The following is a 25,471-nucleotide window of genomic DNA, read 5'->3' as shown; positions in this document are numbered from 1 at the left end:
TTCCAGCCCAATCCCAATGGCACTGGAGGAAACCCGGGGGTTTTGGTTTCTTTCTTTCTCTCTATGTCTTTCTGTCTCTATCTGAAAAAGTTAGTCTGAAAAGGTGAAGCCCTAAAGATGACTAAGTAAACAAACAAGCAATTGCAGAGCCTAGTATAAACTATTGTATTTTACTGTTGACTGTAAACCATTAATCCATCAATAAAGAAATAAAAAAAAAATGCAGAGTCTAATTCCTCTCCCCAAATTCCTGTCTACCAAGATAGGAAAAAAATAACAATAGTAAATGCTTACTTATGTTGTGACTAAGCTTTGGAATAATTTAATATAAAGCAATAGATTACCAATGGATGAGGTCTCCAAGACACTTTTGCTCAGGAAGCTATTCTACCAAATGCAAGAGACAAAATTTAACATAACAGGTAAGAGATAGAGAGGCATCTTCAGGGCGATGGTGAAGAGATACTCCATGAAGACAGAGATGCAGCTGATCTGCAAAGCATCTGAAAGAGGCACAAGGAACTGCACCCAGGAAGCATGATTCCAGAAGACCATGGGACTCAGTGGATCCTAGGTTAAGCAGTTAATCCCATGGAAAGCAGCATCGGTGGAGGCTTACATAAATGCACTGGAGTCTGGAGAAACTCAAGAGAAAACAAGCAAAGCTTAAGATGAACTCAAGATTAACCAAGACAACTGTACATGAAAGACAGTCTAAGCATAGGGTAAACTCTTGGCTTAGTGAACAACATTTATAATTAAAGTGAAAACGGGGTGGGGCAGTAATGCAGCGGGTTAAGCCCACGTGGTGCCAAGTGCAAGGACAGGCATAAGGATCCTAGTTTCAGCCCCCAACCCCTCACCTGCCCCCGGGGGGGGGGGTCGTCACTTCACAAGTGGTGAAGCAGGTCTGCAGGTGCCTATCTTTCTCACCCCCTCTGCCTTCCCTTTCTCTCTCTGTTTCTCTCTGTCCTACCCAACAACAATGACATCGATGACAGCAATAATAATAACCACAACAGCAACAACAACAAAAAAAGGGCAACAAAAGGGGAATGGCCTCCAGGAGCAGTGGATTCATGGTACAGGTACCCAGCCCCAGAAATACCCCTGGAGGCAAAATAAAATAAAATAGAATAAAATAAAATGATAAAGTGAAAACAGAAGCTGTCATATTACAATATTAGAAGACTAGGATGAGAGCAAACAGTTAAAAACCCTTAACTTCCTTAACAGGAAACAAACATACAGAGCAAGGGCGCCAAGGCGATTTAGATATTTATAACATCACTGTGGGCCATACAAAATTATCAACTTAAAAACTAGCACTTAACATTGCTATGAAAGAAACTCCTAGATTTATTCAATTCCAAGTCCTGCCTGTGGCTGACTTGGCAGGACCAGACCAAATGATTTCACAAGTCAGACATTCCCCACACCTGATTAATATCTAAAACTGTTACTATTTCAAAATATGAACACAAATTCCTGGAGCAGTAGCTAAAAGAGCTAGATAGATAATTACTACTGAGATGCAGAATTAAGAAGTGGGAGTGGAAATTGCTATTTTCCACCATAAGCTGTACCTTGGGAAATATAATACATAATACATAATGTTTTAAAATAAAACATGTTACAGTCATACAGGGGAATGCTCATAAAATATTGCCACTACAGGAACTTGTCCTACCTATAAAGTAGCAATGGTAGAAACTGCCCCCCTCTCCGAAGGGAGGCTGGGTCAGCCTGCTCTGCCACTCTAGGAAGAAGACTAGTCCTGAAGTGAGTGCAGCCTAGAGTGCTAGAGGGTTCCCTGTTGTGACCCTGGGCTTCGAGCTCAGACTCATAGAGACTCCGCTTCCTGTTACACCGCTTCCTGTGCTAAACAGGAATATATATGAGCCCTAGATCAGATTAATGGGGTAAACAGTTAATGAAATTTATATCTTTTCTTCAAATTTGGGAGCTATTCTCTGCCCTAATCTATCTTTCTAGCCGTATTCTCAACTCTGACACCATCTTCCCAGGCAATATTTTTAGTCCACCTGTATATTAGCTATCAGACTCAGACAAAAACTTACTAAAGTCACGGGCCCTTTGGAACATACCTAAGATAGACAGTGGCTGGGAAAATGGCTCAGTGGCTAGTATATGGGGCTTGCATGCCTGAGGTTCCCAGCTCGATCCAACTATGCTAGTGCTATAGAATGTGGTATATACAGTGGTGCTCTGGCTCCTCCCTTTCTCCTTAACTCTCCTATGTACAGAAATAAGAGAACGTTTTTAAATAGCTTACCTTTTTTTTTTTTCTTAGATAGCATAATGGTTATGCAAAGAAACTTTCATGCCTGAGACTCTGCAAGTCCCAGGTTCAATCCCCCACACCACCATAAACCAGAGCTGATAAGTTCTCTGGTAAAAGTAATAATAATAATAATAATAATAGCAATATCAAGTCCATATGGCACCAGCAAAGCCAATGTCAAAATCAAGCACACCAGGCAAACATCTAGAGGCACTAACAGCAGCGTGCACCGATCATGGGACCCATCGATAGTTGAGGAAAGAAGGCACATGCCGCCCCATGTTTCCAGAAGTCCCTAGTCCACAACACCAAAGAGCACACAGTCAGGCCAATGTACAACAGACCTCACTGTGCCAAAGAGGCTCCTATCACCTCCAAGAGCTCAAAACCACTATGGAAAGAACAACCCAGCCGGCCAGAGTTACCAATCCCAATGGCAAGCTGTGCAGTGAAGAAAATGACAGAGTCTATGTTGTGCACACCATGTGTGGCAATAAAAGTCGGCCATCTGACATCCCCCACCCATTAAAAAGAAAAAAAGAGGCTCTTATCAGGGAAATGTCAGATCAACTATTTTAATTAGTTGACAAAACAAACCCAAAAGCAAAAATTCATCACTGACAAGAAATAATACCCATAGACTCACAGTATGTGGGTAGTTTATAAAAATCAGGCACATAGATGTCAAATAAAAATCATTAAAGGGTGCCGGGCAGTGGGACACCCAGCCACATACTTATATTACCATATGCAAAGACCTGCTCCCCACCTGCAGGGAGATGCTTCACAAGCATTAAAGCAGGCCTTTAGGTGTTTCTTTGTCTCTCCCTCTCTCAATTTCTTTCTGTCCAATAAATAAAATAGAAAAAGAAAGAAAGAAAGAAGGAAGGAAGGAAAGAAGGAAGGAAGGAAGGAAGGAAGGAAGGAAGGAAGGAAGGACGGACGGACAGACAGACAGACAGACAGACATGGTTAGAGGAAGCAGTAAATTCATAGTGCCAGCACTGAGTCCCGGCAATAACCCTTGGGGGGGGGGGAAGAATCATTAAAGAACTTGTTCTTTTATTTCTACTAGTATGTTTATGATCTAGTATAAATTTAATGAAAAGTTTCCTATAAGATTAGCACTGTTTTAAAGATACTATTCAAAATAAACTGAACATACAGAAACCTACATCTATTTTTTTTTCTGTAAATACAGAATTCTGCCCTAAGATGTTGAAGTAAATCTTGTAAGTCAGAAATTAATAATATAGCATAACATTCTCACCATACTGTTGGAAGCACATTTTTTTAAACACTTAACTTGCACATCATACTATTATACTAATATCTTCAGTGACATCAGACGACAAAATTATCACAGAATAATTTTAAGGTAACATTTGTAGAGCTTCTAAAATCACCTCACTTAGGTTTTTACTATGGTCCTTTCTTTGTGTTCTATTTCCAATACAGCTTCCAGTGAAACTGTATTCAAAAAAAAAAAAGAAGAAGAAAGAAATCACACAGGCGATGAGCTCAAGTTCTATTAATCTTTTGTCATATGTTTATATTTTTAACTCCTGCAATTCAGAAAACTCTTGAAGAAATCAAATCAGCTTAAAAGTTAAGCAAAATAACGGTACCTCACAGTGCTGGCGAGAAGCTTGTATTTCACATTCATATTTGTTCTTTACAGATTCTAAGCAGAGCTCTCTATAGATTCCTGCAACCAAACACAGTTACTCTGGTTATGTCACCAATAAGGAATTTCACCATCACTTCCCTACAGGAATTTTCTTAATTGTATTTAATATGATGACTCAAGAAGAAATTGACAGGCGGTTCTAACCTTAACTTTAAGAGCTGGAAATAGCAAACAGTTAAAATACACAGATCACAGAAGACTTAGAAAACAGAGTTCATGTGGTCAGGGAGATGGCGCAGTGGATAAAGCATCAAATCCTCTAGCATCAGGTCCCGAGTTCAATCCCTGGCAGCACATGTTCCAGAGTGATGTCTGGTTCTTTCTCTCTATCCCCTTGTATCTTTCTCATTAATAAAATTTGGTGGAGAATGGTCAAAATGAAAAGAAGACTATTTTCCCATGAAGAACAATCTCTGAGGATTCCACTCAAATCTCCAGTTTCATTCATCACATATACTCCAAGTAACAACTGGATACAGAGCTGGCAAATAGATCACTTAGTGTGCTGTTTTGAACTGTGTGCTAAGCAGGAAGCTTCAATGCTATGATCTCTATTCATCTTTATTTCTCTCTCTCTCTCTCTCTCTGCCTTGCTCACTTTCTGTGTCTATCTAAAAATAAAAACAACAAAAACTGGATGCCACAATCATCAAAACCACTATTATTTAGCTTCAAAATGTAATCATTCTAAGAAAATCAAAGTAAAAATTGATATAACAAAATGTATGATGTTCGAGAGCTCCTAAGAGGATTTTCCTATAGAGGCTGGGTACTCATGAGAGCTGAACTTGGTGGCTGTAAGACAAAGTGTAAACAGGCAACACAGGCATGGCCATTTGAATGTCATCACAGAAACAGGAAGCAAACAACTCTAGAGGTACACACTCAACTCGGGGCCAGGGTTGGTCTGGAAATGTTATTCTTTCTTGTATAGTGAAAGGAAAGAGACAGATACCTGGAACTGTGCCATTAACAACATACTCACACACAAAACTCTTTGTGTAATCAAAAAATAGACATGCCCAGTGTAGAAAGGCAGATAATTGAATCCAGTAATATTCCTTAATATCCTAGTTTCTCTAGGTTCCTTCAGAATGTCAAATTAGGACTGTGTTCACACTTAAGAGTATACCAAGCCACTATGCAAAGATAGCATGAAGTGTCATATCATCTACACATTTAACATTAAAAAAAATACAATTTGTTTAAGGTTTATTTTAGCACAAGAAAAAAACCCTATTATCAGCAATGCCTTAGATATTACATAACCAGCAAGCATAACGTGAGGATCAATTAGCACCTCCAACACAGAAAATTAAGCAGCATCTCCACTAACTAGAGTTCAATATTTTTGTTAAAAAATAATAATTTTAAAATTCAGTACTGGGACCAAGAGTCAGCTCACTAGCAAGAAAAATGCCTTGCAAGGTACATGGCCCAGGTTCAAACCCAGGCACCACATGGAAGTACCATGACACGGGGGGAAGCTCCAGGGCTACAGTATCTCTCTGCCTCCTCCCCCCCATTTTACTTGATAGGACAGAGAAACTAAGAGAGAAGTGGGGCAGAGAGAGGGACAGTGAATGACAGAGACCTGCAGACCTGCTTCACTGCTCATAAAGCATCATCCTCCCTGCAAGGGGGGAGCAGGGGTTCACGCCCAGCTTTGCCATGGTAATGTGTGCGCTTAGTCAGATGCCCAACCCCTCTGCGTTTCTACCTGAGTGAAAATATCAACTTGAGAGTCAGTGAACTTACATATGAAAAGGTCCTGGCTCTAAGTAGACAAAAAAAAAAAAAGTATATGTATGTGAGTATATACACAAATATATTATTTCCAGTTGTCAGTCTATGAAAAATCATAAGTAGTTTTTATATAAATGCATCTCTGTTGAGTGCAAGGACATTCTGAGACTAAATCCCAGGCACGCGCAGAAGAATGAATTTAACCATACAAATAGAGCACATTCTCACTTATTCATAGTCACAAAGCTGTCTGAAAAATTAGTTGAAGGTTACTTCTATGATTTACAATGTTCTGACTAAATATTCTAATGTTGAAAAAAAAATAAAAGCTCCTGATCGCACTTACAGATAAGAAAATATTCAGAGTACTTAAACCTTAGTTGATCTAGCAGCTAAAATAAACTTGGTAGTAACAGTATCTCTTCATGAAAGTATCATGATTTCCGATTGTTTCCCATGTGCAGCAAAGAAAAGTAAGAAGTGCTGACAGTGGAATGTACTGGTCCTTGTAAACATATTGGTAATTCCAGTAGCAACTGACACATGACATACACCAATTAAATTATACTGAAAAGTTCAGATTCTACTAAATGGATAAGATATTGCACTTTCCTACCTGCTACCTTTGTACGAATTTGCATATTTTCTTGTAAAGTTGCCAGTGGTTCCAAATATTCTGGTGCTTTTCCAGCTATCACTTCTTGTAGTTTTGCATCCACCTGACTTAATCGTTCTTTGTAAAGTCTTAACAAAGCAAAAATCAATATTAACTTCAAAAGTCCAAGAAAGGGTAACAATGTACAATTTCTAGATGTCGATTCTCCCTAGTAGATTCTCCCTACTATCGAGTGTATTGTTTCACTAGTCACCAATGGAGAATTCAGTCACATTATTTAGTCATATATATACATAATCACAAATTTTTTCCTATCTTCGTTCAGATGTAGCACTCATTAATGGTTAATTCCCAATACAAAAACACAAGTAAAATAACAAGTTTGGGGCACTTTTAGTCTTTGTTTTAACTGCAGAACAATAAGCCAATTCCAAAAGAAAAGCTTATTTAACCACTAAGCCTAGGAGAAATCATTCTAAATAACTCAGTAACCATTCTAAATAGAATCACTAATTGTCAAAAGCAAATACTTGTGAAAGGGAAACCAAAAAACAAAACAAAAACAAATAAAAAAAGAAACTTGATTTCTCACCACCTTTCCTGAAAAGGAATGAATTTTTGAAATCTACTTATAATATTCACTACACTGAATCTTAAAAGGAACTTGAATGATGAATGTAAAAACAATCTCATCATCCCTAGTTCATCTGGACAACAAATACAGAAGACAGAATTGTGGCCTAGGAGGTGGCAATGAGTAAGCACTGGCCCCTCCAGCATGGGGTCCTAAATTCAATCCCTGGCATCAAATGTGCCAGCATGACACTCCGGTTCTCCATCCCTCTCTTTTCTTTCTCAATACCAAATACAACTTTAACTTTATAAGAAAATGCATTACTCACTGATTGGAGAAACAAGAAATATGGGGAGGAAATAGCAGCAGATGTCCACATATAAATATTTTCACTTCTCTTAATGTCACACCACTATCTTCAATTTGATTTGTTTGTTTGTTTGTTTAACCAGAACACTGTTCAGCTCTAACTTATGGTAGCAAGGGGGATTGAACCTGGACTGCGGAGCCTCAGACATGACAGTTTTTTGCATAACCATTATAGTATCTCTACCACCCAATACAGTAAATATTTTTTTAAACTTTATTTGATAGAGTGGAGAGAAATTGAGAAGGGAGTGGGAGGTGGAGAGGGAGAGACAGAGACAGAGAGACACCTGCAGCCCTGCTTCACCACTCATGAAGCTTTCCCCCTGCAGGTGGGGGACAGGGGCTTGAACCTGGGTCCCTGTGCACTGTAATGCATGTGCTTAACCAGGTGCATCACCACTTGGCCCCTATAGTATTTTTAAGATAAAAAATAATGTTGGTTAACAGCCACAATAATACACTATCATATCTAGATTAATTTTTTATAACTCTCAAGACATAATAATAAATAAGTGTTTAAAGCCAGAAAAAGCACAACAAAATACTTACATTTTGGAGAAGAAGAAATACAACTTTGGGCAAAATGCTAAAATTTGGTGTCGGGCTAACGTCACCAAATTGGGTACAAAGAATGACTATATCTGAAAAACATCAAATTGCTTCTCGGCCTTTTGGCTAAGATCAAGTGTGTAAACATCAAATTTACCTAAAATATCAATAAAGTATCCCTGCTTTCTCCCTGCCCCCCCCAAAAAAAATAAGTAGCATCTTGAAGAGGACTACGAACTAACTACCCTTTTAGAACAGACTCCTCATCATCAGTATGGTTTCTATAACCTTGGGATATAAATAAACTCATCAAAGGCAAGGGCCTTGTTGAGTCCCTCAACAGCAATTCATTACAGAGCAGATGCTCAATCAATGTTTGCTGACTGCTGAACACTGAGATAAATGCCAACTCTGGTGATAAAACTTCCTCTGTCACCTTTAGGAGGTAGAATAACTCACCACCACTTGTCAATAATATCACCACAACTATTCCAACTATGACTTTCCTGCCTTTTGAAAGCAGTGCTAACAGTACTACTGTGCCCTGTGGTGCTGGAACAGGAGAAACAGGATGCAGCTGTTAAGTCAGCACCATCACTAATCATCTTTATTATATCATTGTCTTTCCCACATCTGAAAGAGGATTTAAGATAGCTTATAGAGATATACAGTAAAACAAGGTAAAAATAACAAATAAGAAAAGAACAAATGAGGCAATTTTGGAGCAAGAGGCAAAAATAAGATAATTATAAGTGACGTGTGAATTTTGTTTTTCCCTCTAAAACACAGTTCTAGATACTAATTCCTTGAGAAAGAATCCTATTAAGTAATGGTAATGCGTCTACTTTTTATTTATTTATTTATTTTCCCTTATGTTGTCCTTGTTGTTTTTCATTGTTGTTGTAGTTATTGTTGTTATTGATGTCGTCATCATTAGATAGGACAGAGAGAAATGGAGAGAGATGGGGAAAACAGAGAGGGGAGAGAAAGACAGACACCTGCAGACCTGCTTCACCACCTGTGAAGCGACTCCCCTGCAGGTGGGGAGCCAGAGGCTTGAGCCGGGATCCTTACGCCGTCCTTGCGCTTTGCGCCACATGCGCTTAGCCCGCTGCGCTCCCGCCCAACTCCCATGGGTCTACTTTTAACACTCTCAGAGATTAGTGAATCTGGTAGTGGAAACTCACAAGACAGTGAGCCAAATGAAAGCAAAAATAAAAGCAGCAGCCAGTCCCAAATTGAACAAAATTAAGCTTATGCCTCAGTAGCTGTGAAGTCCTTCTATCTATAAGAGCTTCACAATAATTTTCATCTATTTTATATTTATTTATGAATGAAAAAGATGGAGGGGGGAGAACCAGACATCACTCTGATACATCTGCTGCTGGGGACTGAACTCAGGACCTCATGCTTGAGAGTCGAATGCTTTATCCACTGCGCCACCTCCCAGAGCACAAAATCTTATTTTTACATATTATTAACAGAGACAAAGAGAAACTGAGAGGAGAGAGGGAGATAAAGAGGGAGAGAGACAGAGAGATACCTGCAGCCCTTCTTCACCACTTGTGAAGCTTTTCCCCTTTGAGGGGACCAGAGCTTGAACCAGGGTCCTTGCACACTGTAACATGAGCACTTAACCAAGTGCACAACTGCCTGGAAGAGGAGGGGAAATCAAGAGGTCAAGCAGTGGCACACCTGGTGGAGTACACACGTTACCATGCACAAGGGCCTGGGTTCAAGCCCTCAGTCCCCACCTGCAGTGGGAAAGGCTTCAGGAGTAGTGTAGCAGTGCTACAAGTGTCTTTCTCTCTCTCTCACTCCCTTTCTTCTTTCTGTCCTTTTTTCCTCTCTGATTCTATCAGAAAGCAAAATGAAAGGAGGCAAAAAAAGGTGCAATGGAGTCATCCCATAGGGACCCAGCCCTAGCAGTAATTCTGGTTGCCCCCAAAAAGATCACAGGCAAGAGAAATAGCTCACCAGGCAGAGACCTGCCTTGCCAACATGAGGCCCAGGTTCAAGCACTAGCTCACCACATAGGGAGGGCTATGGAAGCACTGGGGGGAACGCCTGGTATTTCTCCTTCTCTGTGTTCGTTCGTTTTCTCTCTCTCTCTCTCTCTCTCTCTCCCTCTCTCTCTCTCTCTCTCTCTCTCTCTCTCCCTCAGAAGAAAAGTTGGCCCTAGGCAGTGAAAGAGCACATGTACAAGTCCCCAGCCATACCAAACAAGAAAATGAAACTACTTTTCGTAAACCAAAAATTAAAACTTTGGATGCTTTGAATTGTTTATACTACTACAGTATTGGTGTGCAGCATTATCTACACATTGATCTCCAATGCCAATGAGCGTTAAGATAATAAATGGGGGAGTCGGGCTGTAGCGCAGCGGGTTAAGCACAGGTGGCGCAAAGCACAAGGACCGGCATAAGGATCCCGGTTCGAACCCCGGCTCCCCACCTGCAGGGGAGTCGCTTCACAGGCGGTGAAGCAGGTCTGCAGGTGTCTATCTTTCTCTCCCCCTCTCTGTCTTCCCCTCCTCTCTCCATTTCTCTCTGTCCTATCCAACAACGACGACAACAATAGTAACTACAACAATAAAACAACAAGGGCAACAAAAGGGAATAAATAAATAAAATAAAAAATAAAAAAAAGATAATAAATGGAATAAGCTGTAGGATTTTTGTGGTAAAGCTAACCTGGCAATTTCAAAGAGACTAAATAGATTTCATCTTGTCTTTGAGCCTCTCTAAGAAGGGAGGAAGGGAACTAGAAAGCATTAACTAGCCAGAAGGTCAGTTTGTTTCTGCTTTTCTGTTTTCCTTTTTCTTTTTTCCTCTTATTACTTTCTTTTTGTTTTCGTTTTGCCAAAACACTGCTCAGTTCTGGCTTACGATGGTACTGAGGACTGAACCTGGAACTTCAATGCCTCAAGCATGTGAGTCTTTTGCATAATCATTATGCTATCTCCCTAGTCCCTATCAATTTCTAAATAATTAAAATATCCATGTTATTAGAAGTTTCTCTCTTTAATCTACAATTTCTAGCATGCAACTATACTCTACAAATTTGCCAGCAAATTCCAAAGGTAAAACTCTCCTTTAAAAAGTGAAACTCATCTCCGCCTCATCTGCTCTCGTCACAGAGGCTCGCTCACTCCTGTGCTGCCAACTCCACATAAGAGTCACGGCATTTGGCATTCTTACTCTCGAAAATTTAAATAATTCCCTTTATATAATTACTTACCAAAAGAATGAGTCAAACCAGATTAGAACCAAGAGTGAAAGAAACCAGGGACACCATTTTAATCACCTTTTAGAAATCTTATTATAGGGAGTCGGGCGGTGGCGCAGCGGGTTAAGCGCCGCACTTGGCACAAATCGCCAGGACCTGCGTAAGGATCCCAGTTCGAGCCCCCGGCTCCCCACCTGCAGGGGAGTCGCTTCACAAGCGGTGAAGCAGGTCTGCAGGTGTCTGTCTTTCTCTCCTCCTCTCTGTCTTCCCCTCCTCTCTCCATTTCTCTCTGTTCTATCCAACAACGACATTAATAACCACAACAATGTTAAACAACAAGGGCAACAAAAAGGAAAATAAATAAATAAATAAATAAAAGAAATCTTATTATACCCTCTCCCACCCCCAAATAAAACAAAATCTGCCTCACATTCTTTAGTTTAGAGCTAGGGAGACAGCATGATGGATGAGCAGAAGATTGTCATGCCTCAGGCACTAGAGGTCCCAAATTCAATCCCCAGCACCACCATAAACTACAGCTGAGCAGCACTTTGGTAATAATAAAAATAGTAATTGATTAATCTAGTTAATGGTAACCGAACCATTTAAAAAAAAAGTCTGAGGCCCTAAGTTTTATCCCTAGCACCAAAAAAGAAAAAAAAAAAATCTTTTAACAGAATCTTATCAACACTTAACATTATAGCTTAGGAACATCATTACCAAACATAGTAATTTCTGAGTGACAATAGCCTCCTGAAGTCTTACTTACTGATCTTTGAGATCGGTGAACTGTTTTTCAAGGTTAGACATTTCATCTAAACATTCCATTCTTCTCCTTTCACAATCTTCATCATCCATTTCTATCAATAAAAAGGCAAAACCAAAGGTAAAATTAATTTTATGTTCCAAATACACCTGAATCCTAATTCACATGGGGGAAAAAAAGCCTATAATATGAAGTTAGATAACTGTCTTAAGACAGCATAATGGTTCCGCATAAGATTTTCATGCCTGAGACTCTGAGGTCCCAGGTTCAATTTCCAGTATTACCATAAGACAGAGTTGAGAAGTGCTCTGGAATCTCTCGCTCTTTTTCATGAAAATAAAAATAAATAGGGAGTCGGGCAGTAGTATAGTGGGTTAAGCGAACTTGGCGCAAAGCACAAGGACTGGCTTAAGGATCCTGGTTCGAGCCCCAGGCTCCCCACCTGCAGGGGAGTCGCTTCACAGGCGGTGAAACAGGTCTACAGGTGTCTTTCATTCCCCCTCTCTGTCTTCCCCTCCTCTCTCAGTTTCTCTCTGTCCTATCCAGCACTGACGACAACAATAACTACAACAATAAAGCAAGGGCAACAAAAGGAAATAAATAAATATTAAAAAATAAAAAATATTTTAACATTTTTCACAAATCATTTGCACTATAGATTTTAAAATAAAATGCAAGTGCAGATTAAAACTACAGTAATCTCGACTTATTATTCACATTTTGTGTGTGTTTTTATTTTTTGCTTCCAGGATTATTGCTGGGATTTGGTGCCTGCACTATGAATCCACTGCTCCTGGAGGCCATTTTTCCCAATTGTTGTTGCCCTTGTTATTATTGTCAATGATGCTGTTGTTGTTGGATTGGACAGAGACATGGGGAGACAAAGAGGAGATAAAGACAGATAACTGCAGACCTGCTTCACTGCTTGTGAAGTGACTTCCCTACAGGTGGGGAGCCGGGGGCTCGAACTGGGATCCTTATGCTTTTGCACCATGTGCACTTAACCCGCTGTACCACCACCTGAGCCCTGTGTGCATGTTGTTTCCATTTTGTTCTAGTTTTCTTTATTATTTATTTTTTTGTTGCCCTTGTTTTATTGTTGTAGTTATGATTGATGTCATTGTTGTTGAATAGGACAGAGAGAAATTGAGAGAGGAGGGGAAGACAGAGAGGGGGAGAGAAAGACAGACACCTGCAGAGCTGCTTCACCACCTGTGAAGCGACTCCCCTGCAGGTGGGGAGCCGGGGGCTCAAATCAGGATCCTCACACTGGTCTTTGCGCTTTGCGCCACCTGCACTTAACTAATTTTAATTAGATAGGCAGAGAGAAATTAAGAGGGGAGGGGAGACAGAGAGGGAGAAAGCCACCTGTGGAGCTGCTTCGCCCACTTGTTAAGTGTTTCCCCCTATAGGGGGAAGCCAGAGGCTCGAACCCCTATCCTTGCATGGGTCCCTGCACTTAGTACTATGTGCGCTTAACTGGATGATCCACCTACTAGGCCCCTAAAGACGAATTTCATGAGGTTTGCCAAGAGATGGTCTCTTACTCTCATCATACTCCTATTTTTCCCTCTACCCAAATTACTGTTACTCAGTAAGAAAGTGGGAAACAAAAACAGCAAACTTTTTTAGGGAAATCATCAGATCTAATATACTTCACATATTCTGTTGTGACATTAAATGTATATTCGAAGTATCAAAATAACTCAGGTACAAACTGATGTTATCTCTTGATCTTTGTCGAACTAAAGTCAGATTGAGGTGAGAGCTGAATTACGTCCAGTTACTGTCATGTAACAAAGAAGTATATGATTCTTTTTTTTATTTTTATGTTTTTTATTACCTTTACTTATTTATTGGGTAGAGACAGCCAGATGTCTGGGAAGGAGTTGACAGGGAAAGAGACAGAGAGACACCTGCAGTCCTGCTTCACCGCTCACAAAGCTTTCACCCTGCAGGTGGAGGCTGGGGGCTCCAGCCCAGGTCCCTGCGCTTTGTAATATGCACACACAACCAGGTCCCTGCGCTTTGTAATATGCACACACAACCAGGTGCGCCACTACCCGGGCCCTATGAGTCTCTTTTATTTATTTTTAACTTGTGTTAAACATTAAACTTACTGTTGGAGCTGGAGATAGCTCACTAGGTAGGGCACATGCTTGCCATATGTGAAGCCCAGGTTCAAGCCCCAGCACCATATGGAAGGTGTGATGGTACCAGAAGGAGCTCATACAAGTTCCAAACTCTGCTGCTGCCTTTTTTGTTGCTCATCTTTTATACCTCAAGGCCTCATCCAATGAAACGAGTTCCTCAGTATTTCAAGTAAGCCTTAAGCTCTAACCTTTTTTTTTTTTAATATTTATTTACTTATTTATTCCCTTTTGTTGCCCTTGTTTTATTGTTGTAGTTATTATTGTTGTTGTTAGTGATGTCATCGTTGTTGGATATAGGACAGAGAGAAATGGAGAGAGAAGGGGAAGACAGGGGGGAAGAAAGATAGACACCTGTAGACCTGCTTCACCACTTGTGAATCGACCATCCTGAAGGTGAGGAGCCGGGGGCTCGAACCAGGATCCTCACCCTGGTCCTTGCACTTTGCGCCACCTGCGCTTAACCCACTGCGCTACCACCGGACTCCCAGCTCTAGCCTTTTTACGTCTTACATACTTCCTCCTCTAGCAACACCTGATCATCACCACCCCAACACAATTTCTACTCATTCCACAAGACAATTAAGGTGTAATCCCACATTCTTCAATTAGCTTTGGCTAAGCACTCTATTCTGAAAAGATTTTTTTTCTGCCTCTGAATTCCTACAAAATTGTTTATAGTTAAGCATTCAATTTGTCAGTTTTACCAAGTGATGTTTTATGATAGCTTTTTTTTTTGCGCTAAGATCAGGACTATTTGCTTATACTACACACTGAGTAGTGCCCAGTGCTACACAAAAATGTCACTCAAAAATACTTATTTTGGAATGGCTGCTTTATTGCTTGAAATTACATCCTTCCGTGAAGATTTTCTTTGAAATGGAAAACCTGAAAAGAAGGGGTAAGGGTGACAATGGACTGTCATCAATATCTCTTTAAACGATGCAAATCAGGCCAACACACACACACACACATACACACACTCATCTAGTCCTCATCATATGGATAAAAAGAAACAAATTCACATTATCACAAATTCTACTTCTTTTTCAGTAATCATAACTAAAAGTTTGCAAAACTGACTTTTGATAACACCCTACCCCCCAAAAAATTGTTTTTCAATGACGACTAAAAAGATTTGAGTGATCTAGTGGACTTGTTTGCATGAAGTCCCATGTTTAATGCCTGGCATTACATGTGCCACAGTGATACTCTGACTTTCCCCCCCCCCCCCACCTCTCTGTTACAGTAACAAAGCTTTAAAAAGAAAAGAAAAGGTGGTCTGGGAGGTATAATAGTAGCTAGAACCTAGAAGCCTGAGGTCCCCAGTTCAATCATTGGCATCTTATGTACAAGAGTGATGACCTGTTTCTCTCTCCCCTATCAATCATAAATAAATATGTTTTTGAAAGAAAAGCTTTAAAAAATTTCACAGCTGGGAGTCAGGCGGTAGCACAGCGGGTTAAGCACAGGTGGCGCAAAGCCCAAGGAACAGCAGAAGGATCCCGGTTCGAGCCCCAGGCTCCCCACCTGCAGGGGAGTCACTTCACAAGCGATGAGGCAGGTATGCAGGTGTCTGTCTTTCTCTCCTCCTCTCTGTCTTACCCTCCTCTCTCCATTTCTCTCTGTCCTATCCAACAATGACGACAACAATAAAAAAACAAGGGCAACAAAAAGGAAAATAAACATTTAAAAAAAAATTCACTGATGACACCCATCAGTCCAGTCTAAAAGCACACTGTGATTGATCGAAGACCAGCGCAGATGGTGGGCTCTTCTCAAATCTTTGGAAAAAGAAAAAGAAAAAAGTTCAGGGAGATGCTGCAAATGGGAAAGTTCCCAACTGGGGCCGGATGGTGGCGCTCCTGGTTGCGGGCACATGTTCCAATGCAAAAGAACCCGGGTTCGAATCTCGGTACCCACCTGCAAGAGGAAAGCTTTGCAATGCAAGTGGTGAAGCAGGATTGTAGGTGTCTCTCTTTCTCTCTTCCTCACTGTCTCTCCCTGCCCCCTCTTAGTTTCTACTGTCTCTATACAATTAACTAAAAGAAAAAGGAAAGAAAAGGAAAGAAAAGGAAAGCAAGGGAGAAAAGAAAGGGAGAAAGAAAGCTCCCAACTTAGCCTTCTCCAGAGCACAGGTGTCAAGTGACAGGCTGACCTGGAAGCGGAGGTTAACAAATAGGATCCAAGTCAGCCAAGAACCGGGACAAATACACCCACCCGACAACCCATCTGTGCAGAGAAGTTTAAAGAGTTGCAATAGTAAAAAAGAAAAGAAAAAAAAATGGGCAAAGAGGTCGGTGTCAGGAGAGAGGGGACATTTCCAAGCTCCGGCAGACCAGCTAGGAAGCTTTCGGGCTACGCGGAGACAGAGCCGCGCACTCCGCACGGAGGTCCCGGAAAGGGTCCCCCAGCCCGGGGATCGGTCCCGCAGCCGCCCGGGCCCCGAGCCAGGCCCCGCCCCTTCCCTCTCGCCCCGCCCCGCCCGCCTGGCCCCGCCCCTCCATCTCGCCCCGCCCCCTCCCTCTCGCCCCGCCCCGCCCACCTGGCCCCGCCCCGCCCCTCCCTCTCGCCCCGCCCCGCCCCGCTCGCCCCGCAGGACGCAGCTGCCGGGCGTGCGGAAAGCGGCCTGTCGCGCACCCGGCGCGGGCACGGCAGCTCCCAACCCGGCTGGGGGGCGCACCTGAGCTGTCGCCATCCTCGGAGACGGACGAGCTCTCCGTGTCCTCGTCCTCCGAGCTGCTGCCCTCGTTTTCGGCGTAGTCCACCTCCATCTCATCGTGGTGGTTCGTCTCCTTCTTATCCCCTCGGGAATGGACTGGCATTTTCCAGCCACGCCGTCGTCTCCCACTCCCGGCGCCCAGCCCGGCCACCGCCGCTCCAATGAAGGGCGCGCCGAACGCCCCCCGACCCACCCAGCGGCAGAGCTTGCTCGGAACCCACCGCGGCTCCGGCTCCTCCCCGCCCCCGGCCGGAGCCTCACAACCTAACCCGCAGGCCCTGCGGGGGGACCATTGCCATTGGCGGAGACGCTCACCCAGCCGGGGCGGGGCTTGTCCTGCTTCACTGTGGTTGGTTGTCCGTGATTACGGCGCGGCCTTCCGGTGTCTGTCGGGACTTGTAGTCCTGCCTGTGCAGACCTGCAGGGGCTGCGGGCTTCTGGGCTTCCAACAGCCCTGATCATTTCTTCCTTCTGGACTTCAAATCCCACAAAACGCGAGAGCTGACAGGCTCCGTCTCGGCTTGTAAACTAAACAGAAACAGACTGCCAGTTCCATCTGTCTAAACCCTCTTTCCCGCCAAATAATTGTTAAACCTCTTCGACTACCCAAGATCTTAGTGTCAGAGGTGAAGAGTTATTTTTACCTAGGGGAACTAGAGAACTTGCTCCTCTCCATAAATACCTATATTAACACAGATGAACTAATTCATCGAATTCGTAGCTACAAACGTTATCTTTCACATTCCGTGTTGCACGCACAAAAAATTTCAGAGTGGCCTGGGCAGCAGCAGAGTGGATAAAGTGTTCGACCCTCAAGCATGAAGTCTTGAGTTCAATCCCCGGCAGCACATGTACCAGTGTGATGTCTTTCCTTCTCTCCCTTGCTCTCTGCCTATCTTCTTCATGAATAAATAAATAAAATATTTAAAATAACAAAACATTAAATAAAAATAATCTTTAAATTGTTCTTGAAATTTAGGAAAGAATGAACTTGCGTCTGAACATAGTTCACTTAGTATTTTTTGACTTTTTTTTTTTTTTTGGTTTGTGGGATTGTTTTACCAAATATAACCTGAAAATGACACTATTGTTTTTGTTTGTTGTTTGCTTTGTTTCCGATTTATTTATTCTTATGAGAAAGAGTACAACGCACCACTCAGTTCTGGCTTATGGTGCTATCAGAACCTAGGACCTCTTGAAATTTCAGGCACGCAAACCCGGTGCTCTGCCTGTTATCTTCCCAACCACCACTGCTAGTCCTGATTTAACTTCAGTTTTCAATGAAAAATACACATTCGGTGGATGGGAAGATGGTGCGATGGATGGGCGTGCATGCTTGTGATCTCAAGTTAATCTCCGCATGTGCCTGAGTGACTCAGGAGAGGAATGGAACCCAATCTTAAGTGAGGGTGACTTAGTACATAGGCAATTAGAAGTTCTTTTTTTTTGTAAGTTTTATTTATTTATTCCCATTTGTTGCCCTTGTTTTATTATTGTAGTTATTATTGTTGTCGCTGTTGGATAGGACAGAGAGAAATGGATAGAGGAGGGGAAGACAGAGAGGAGGAGAGGGAGACACCTGCAAACCTGCTTCACTGCTTGTGAAGCGACTCCCCTGCAGGTGGGGAGCCGGGGCTCGAACCCGGATCCTTATACCGGCCCTTTCGCTTTGCGCCACCTGCGCTTAATCCGCTGTGCTACAGCCCGACTCCCTTTTTTAAAGTCTTTTGATGACGGTGATGGTGATTCATTAAAATTGTGATAGAGACAGAGAGATAGGGATGAGAGAGGAAAGACGAGAGAGAGAGAGAGAGAGAGAGAGAGAGAGACTTACAGCTCTATCTCACCACTGAGAAGCTTTCCCCTGCAGGTGGGCAATGAGGGCTCTAACCTGGGTTCTAGAGCATGGTAAATTATACGTATGTTGGTTGTGCCAACACCCGGACGTTAAGTTCATTTTTTTAATTGTAAAAGTTTATTTATTTCATATGTGATAGAGGGCAAAGGAGACAGCATAATGGCTGCGCAAATAGCTTGCATGCCTGAGATTCAATCCCACTCCATCATAACACAGAACGCAGGCAAAAAACAATAAAAGGTGATAGAGAGTGTTTTGTTTAAGAGCACCACTTTAATACATGCTATCTGCCGCACCGGAGAATCAAACCTAGAGCGATAGACATCCATTCCTACCTACCAGTTGAACTATTTCCTTTCTTTGGCCACTAGAAATCCTCTTCTCTTTCTTTCTTTATTCCTTCCTTTCTCTCTCTATCTTCTCTTTCTTTCTTTCTTTCTTTCTCTCTTTCTTTCTTTCTTTCTTCCTTTCTCTCTTTCTTTCTCTCTTTCTTTCTCTCTTTCTTTCTTTCTTTCTTTCTTTCTTTCTTTCTTTCTTTCTTTCTTTCTTTCTTTCTTTCTTTCTTTCTATTTATCCTCTTTGGGCTCCTCATAGTCAATCTGATCAGACTCTGAAGGAAAGCCAACCGTAATTGCAATATGGACCACATGGTGGCGCTGAGATAACAGCTGTACAACCCATAAGCTGTCAAAGCTGGTTGACCCAATCCAAGAGCTAGTATTAGGAAATTTTTGAAATAAATAAACAAAGTAGTGTACCAGGTGAAGTGCACATGCTACCATGCTCAAGGGCCTAGGTCTGAGCTTACACCCCCCGCACCTGCAAGGGGGACACTTAAGCGGTGAAGCAGATCTGCAGGTATTTATCTTTCTATCTCGCCCTTCGTCTCCTGTTGTCTCCTAATTTCTCTCTGTCCTATCAAATGAAAAATATAAAGAGAAAAAATGGAAAAAGTAGCTGCCAGGAGCAGTGGATTGATGTGCCAGCACTGAGTTCCTGGCATAACCCTGGTGGCATTAAAGAAATACATAAAAGTAAAATAGGAAGGAGACCATAGGCTGCAATACCTAATACATAATTCAGGATAAATAGTTTTAATATTCAAACTGAAGAGCCTTTAGGAACCAGCACTGACAATTGTATGAAGCCAATTTACGATAAAGCTAATTTAATAGGAATATTAGTGTCAATTGCTCAAGAATGAAACAATAAAAAATGCTTGAATTGGGAGTCGGGCGGTAGTGCATCGGGTTGAGAGCACGTGGCACAAAGCACAAGGACCAGCTTAAGGATCCCGGGTGGAGCCCCCGCTCCCCACCTGCAGGGGAGTCGCTTCACAGGCAGTGAAGCAGGTCTACATCTATCTTTCTCTTCCCCTGTCTCCCTTCCTCTCTCGATTTTTCTCTGTCCTATCGAACGACAGCAACAACAACAATAATAATAACGACAACAATGATAAAAACAACATGGACAACAAAAGGGGGAAAATGGTCTCCAGGAGCAGTGGATTCGTGGTGCAGACACCGAGCCCCGGCAATAACCCTGGAAGCAAAAAAAAAATGCTTTTCACTGATAAAATTTCTATCCTTACATTAATTTTCTATTTTCAGAAATCAGTTCTAGGATTAGTTAACTATAAATTTGACCTTGCTTCAGTTATATTATGGGACAGATTATCATGGACTTTTCTTCTCTTGAAAATTCACTGAGTTTTAAAAATATTTTATTTTAAGGAAAGTGAGATATACAGAGAGGAAGAGCAGAGCACTGCAAAGCTCAGGGTTATGGTGGTGCTGGGGATTGAACCTGGAACCTCAGAGCCTCGTGGAAGTCTGGCATAACCATTATTCTGTCTCCCCATTTCAGTTTTTTTATATATATGTCATGACTCAACATACAGAAACAATTATATGTGTGTGTATGTATGCATATATATAGCTTTTTCCCATTTTTCTTTCTATTTTATTTGACAGGACAGAGAGAAATTGAGAGGGGAAGGAGTGGGAGGGGAAATGGAAAGGGAGAGAGAAAGATAGACACCTACAGACCTGCTTCACTGCTTGTGAAGCATTCCTCCTACAGGTATTGAGTGGGGGTTTGAACCTGAACTAACTGGTTTTATGTATTTTTATGTATTTCTTGTCAGATATCTGACGTGCAAATAAATCTCCCCACGTGCTAAATTGCCTTTAAAAATATTTATTGGGGGTCGGGCGGTGGCGCAGTGGGTTAAGCGCATGTGGCGCAAAGCGCAGGGACCGGCGTAAGGATCCCGGTTCGAGCCCCCGGCTCCCCACCTGCAGGGGAGTCGCTTCACAGGTGGTGAAGCAGGTCTGCAGGTGTCTATCTTTCTCTCCCCTTCTCTGTCTTCCCCTCCCCTCTCCATTTCTCTCTGTCCTATCCAACAACGAATTGCGTCAACAAGGGCAATAATAATAACCACAACGAAGCTACAACAAGGGCAACAAAAGGGGAAAAAAAATGGCCTCCAGGAGCGGTGGATTCATGGTGCAGGCACCGAGCCCAGCAATAACCCTGGAGGAGGAAGAAAAAAAAAAATTTAGTTACCACCAAGGTTATTGCTGGTTCTTGGTTTCTATATTATTATTATTAGACAGGACAGAAAAATTGAGAGAAGACGGGGAGATAGAGAGAGGGAGAGAAATAGACATCTGTAGACTTGCTTCACTTGTGACGTGGGCCCCCTGCAGGTGGGGAGCAGGAGTTCAAACATGGATCCTGTGCTTGGTAATATGTGTGCTTAACTGGGTGTGCTTAGCCAGGTGTGCTACCACCTGCCCCCCGCCCCCAGTTTGCCTATGACTGCTCCATACTGGCTCCACCCCTAAAATTTCTCAGCAGGTTCTTTTTACATGTTGGTAACTAAAAGTACCAGGCATTCGTCTTAGAAGAAGAGTTTTTTTTTTCCCCAGTAGTTTAGAAATGAATTTTGTGGGACTCACACCTAGTCACACCTGGTCATATGTATCCTTAAAACACTTGCTTTGCCCAGGATGCAGGAATACTAAAATCTAGCTGGAGACTGAGGGTTGAGATTAAAAAAATAAAATAAATAAAAACTTTGACACCATCTCCCCAGACCTGCTTGTTAGCTTTTGGGCTCAGGCAAAAATTAGTAAAGTCATAGGCCCCTTGGAATATACCTAAAATAGACCTATTGGCCTTTTCCAAAATAGAGACCCCCAAATCGCGTCTGCTATATTCTTACCTTTAGGTTTCTGATTATTAAACAATCTGTTTTTGCTTTATATCTCAATGCTTTTTCAGCTACCAGGTTGCAGATGCTACCATGATGCCAACTTGACTTCCCTGGGCAGACAACCTCACCAATGTGTCCTGGAGCCCCAGCTCCCCAGAGCCCTGCCCCACTAGGGAAAGTATGGATTAAACCCATGAAATGATGTACTCTGAAAATATGCACTTTATTGTATGTCCCTGATTGCTCAATAGAGCTGTTTTTAGAAAAATATTTTTCTATGTATTAATGAGAGAAAGCGAGAAAGGAAGAAAGAAAGAAAGAGAAAGAAAGAAAGGAAGGAAGGAAGGAAGAGAGGAAGAAAGAGGAGAACCAGAGCTCCACTGGATTATTACTGAATTATTACTGGGGCTTGGCACGTGCACAATGAATCCAAATCCAAACTGAGCATACCGTTCCAGGGCTGGGACTCAGGACCACATGCATGCAAATCCAGCTTTTTAAAAATCTTTTTAAATTTAATTTTATTTATTTTCCCTTTTGTTGCCCATGTTGTTTTTATCATTGTTGTATTTATTATTGTTGTCATCATTGTTGGATAGGACAGAGAGAAATGGAGAGAGGAGGGGAAGACAGAGAGGGAGAGAAGCGACTCGCCTGCAGGTGGAAAGCTGGGGGCTTGAACCAGGATCCTTACGCCGGTCCTTGTGCTTTGGCCACCTGCGCTTAACCCGCTGTGCTACCGCCCAACTCCCCAGTGCTCCATTTCTTGTGCTACCTCCCCAGTAGTCGGCTTTTTACACTGAAAAATAAATTGTAGTTTTTTAAAAATTGTTGTTATTTATATTTTTAACCAGAGGACTTCTTTTAAAACTTATTTTGTTTTTCTTACATTTTATTTTATTATTTATTTTTTAAATTTATTTATTTATAAAATGGAAACACTGACAAGATCATAGGATAAGAGGGGTACAGTTCCCACCACCAGAACTCTGTATCCCATCCCCTCCCTGATAGCTTTCCTATTCTTTAACCCTCTGGGAGTATGGACCCAGGGTCATTGTGGGATGCAGAAGGTGGAAGGTCTGGCTTCTGTAATTGTTTTCCCACTGAACATGGGCGTTGACAGGTTGATCCATACTCCCAGCCTTCCTCTCTCTTTCCCTTGTGGGGCAGGGCTCTGGGGAAGTGGGGCTCCAGGACACATTAGTGGGGTCATCTATCCAGGTACCTCCGATTGGCATAATGGTAGCATCTGGAACCTGGTGGCTCAAAAAGAGTTAACATACAAAGCCACACAAATTGTTGATTGATCATGAACCTAAAGGCTGGAATATTGCAGATGAAGATGTGGGGGGTCTCTGTTTTGGAAATAGCTAGTAGGTCTATTTTAGGTATATTCCAAAGGGACTGTGACTTTACTAATTTTTGCCTGAGCCTGACATCTGATATGCAGGTGGACCAGGTTATTGCCTGGGGAGATGATGTCATGGCTGGGAAAAGGGCTAGAAAGCTGGATCATGGCAGAGAGTAGCTCCCAAATATGGGGAAACTGTATAAGTATTGTTGACTGTAAACCCCATTGATTTGATCTGGGGCCCGTATTCAGCATAGGAGCCTATGTAACCTCTGCATCCCTGTAGGTCCGAACTTGCATTCTGTGGTCATCAGTAGGAACATTCTGAGTTGACCAATTTCAGGACCCATCTTCTTCAGGTGGTAGATAGAGTATGTTATCCAACCCCCCTTCGGAGGATGGAACATTCTCTACCATCGTTGTAAAATTTTGTATTATTGATTTAATAATGATTAACAAGATTTTTTTTTCCCTCCAGGGATATTGCTGGGACTTGGTACCTGCACTACAAATCCATTGCTCCTAGAAGCCATTTTTTTCCCTTTTGTTGTCCTTTTTTTTTTTTTAATTGTTGTTGTTGTTATTATTATTGCTGTCATGGATGTCATTGTTGTTGGATAGGACAGAGTGAAATGGAGAGAGGAGGGGAGATAGAGAGGGGAAGAGAAAGACACCTGCAGACCTGCTTCACCACCTGTGAAGCGACCCCCCTGCAGGTGGGGAGCTGGGGGCTCCAACTGGGATCCTTATTCTGGTCCTTGTGCTTTGAGCCACGTGTGCTTAACCCACTACGTTATCGCTAGAACCCTGATTAACAAAATTTGAAGATAGTAGGGGTATAGTTCCCATCATCAGTGTTCTGTGTCTCATCCCTTACATTGGAAACTTCTTATTCTTTATTCCTCTGGGTGTATGGACCAAAATTCTTTACAGCATGCAGAAGGTGGATTGCTTTTCAGCTGGACATGGGCATTGGCAGGTTGATCCATATCCCCCTCCTGTTTGTCTTTCCCTAGTGGGGTAGGGCCCTGGCGAGGGGAGACTTCAGGACACGGTGGTGAGGATGAGCCAGACAGTTTGTGGTGGTGCTAAGAACTGAACCTGGGGGACAGAGGTGAATGGTGGTGCACCTGGTTGAGTGCACATGTTACAGTGCATCCCCTGGTTCCCACCTGCAGGGGGAAAGCTTTGTGAGTGGTGAAACAGTGTTACAAGTGTCTCTCTGACTCTCTCCCTATCACCCCCTTCCCTCTTGATTTCTGGCTGTCTCTATCCAATAAATAAATAAAGATAATTAAAATATACTTAAAAAAGAATTGAACCTGGAATCTTGGGTCCTCAGGCATGAAAGTCTTTTGTGTAACTATCATGCTATCTCTCCAGTACAAATAAATCACCATTTAATTTTTTTTTTACCTCCAGGGTTATTGCTGGGGCTCGGTGCCTGCACTATGAATCCACTGCTCCTGGAGGCCATTTTTTTCCTTTTGTTGCCCTTGTTGTTTATCGGTGTTGTTGTTGCTATTATTATTGTCGTCATTGTTGGATAGGACAGAGAGAAATGGAGAGAGGAAGGGGAGAGAAAGAAAGATACCTACAGACCTGCTTCACCGCTTGTGAAGCGACTCCCCTGAAAGTGGGGAGCCGGAATCGAACTGGGATCCTTCCTCTGGTCCTTGCACTTTGCGCCACCTGTGCTATACCCGCAGCGCTTGCGCCGGTCCCCTTCCTTAAATTTTTTAAGGTACTAGAGTGTGAACTATATGTTCACATGCTGTAGTTTTGTGATTTTCCCCATGTTCTCTACTAATTTTTAAAATCTGTGTCTTAATTTTCTCTTTGACTTGTGAATGCTGTGTTTGAAGAAAACTCATCTTTAAAGTTTTTTTAAAGACTTGTTTATGCATTTATTTATAAGAAACAGAGGGAGAGAAAGAACCAGAGCATCACTCTGACAAGTGCATTGCCAACATGAAACTTAGGACCTTAAAGTAAGGATCATCCAATGCTTTATCCATTGCAGTACCTCCTGGAATCCCATCCTTAAAGTTCTTTAGATCTGGGGACAGGTGGTGGCGCACTTGGTTAAGCGAGCACATTACAATGAGCAAGGATCCAGGTTCAAGCCGCTGGTCCTCACCTACAGGGGGAAAGCTTCATGAGTGGTGAAGCAGGGCTGCAGGTGTCTCTCTGTCTCTCTCCTTCTCTATCTTTCCCTCTCAATTTCTCTCTGTCTCTATACAATAATAAATCAATAAATAAATCATTAAAAATAAAATATTTTGAAAAAAGTTTGTTAGATGTTAATTTTCTCTGCAATTTTC

At 42.2% G+C, this 25,471-nt stretch overlaps 1 protein-coding gene across 5 annotated transcripts in view; it reads right to left on the bottom strand.

The window, feature by feature from the left end:
- BRMS1L (BRMS1 like transcriptional repressor) overlaps positions 1-16,945 on the bottom strand; it is a 39,267-nt gene extending 22,322 nt beyond the window's left edge. For 4 of the 5 annotated variants that reach the window (XM_060175436.1, XM_007530247.3, XM_060175439.1 and 1 more), the window contains exons 1-4: positions 16,677-16,945; positions 11,847-11,937; positions 6,358-6,485; positions 3,934-4,013 (exon numbers count right to left, since the gene is read on the bottom strand). In XM_060175436.1, the coding sequence (XP_060031419.1) occupies positions 3,934-4,013; positions 6,358-6,485; positions 11,847-11,937; positions 16,677-16,818 (441 nt within the window). In that variant the 5' untranslated portion in view covers positions 16,819-16,945. Of the gene's footprint in view, positions 1-3,933; positions 4,014-6,357; positions 6,486-11,846; positions 11,938-14,814; positions 14,877-16,676 lie in introns of those variants that run through there. The other variant, XM_060175437.1, reaches the window with a different exon arrangement.
- Between the last annotated feature and the right edge of the window lie 8,526 nt (positions 16,946-25,471).

The sequence above is a fragment of the Erinaceus europaeus genome, chromosome 16 (assembly GCF_950295315.1).
Source record: "Erinaceus europaeus chromosome 16, mEriEur2.1, whole genome shotgun sequence".
NCBI classification, from domain to species: Eukaryota; Metazoa; Chordata; class Mammalia; order Eulipotyphla; family Erinaceidae; genus Erinaceus; species Erinaceus europaeus.
The sequence above is the reverse complement of the archived record's forward strand: the minus strand, read 5'-3'. Positions and strand labels throughout refer to the sequence as shown.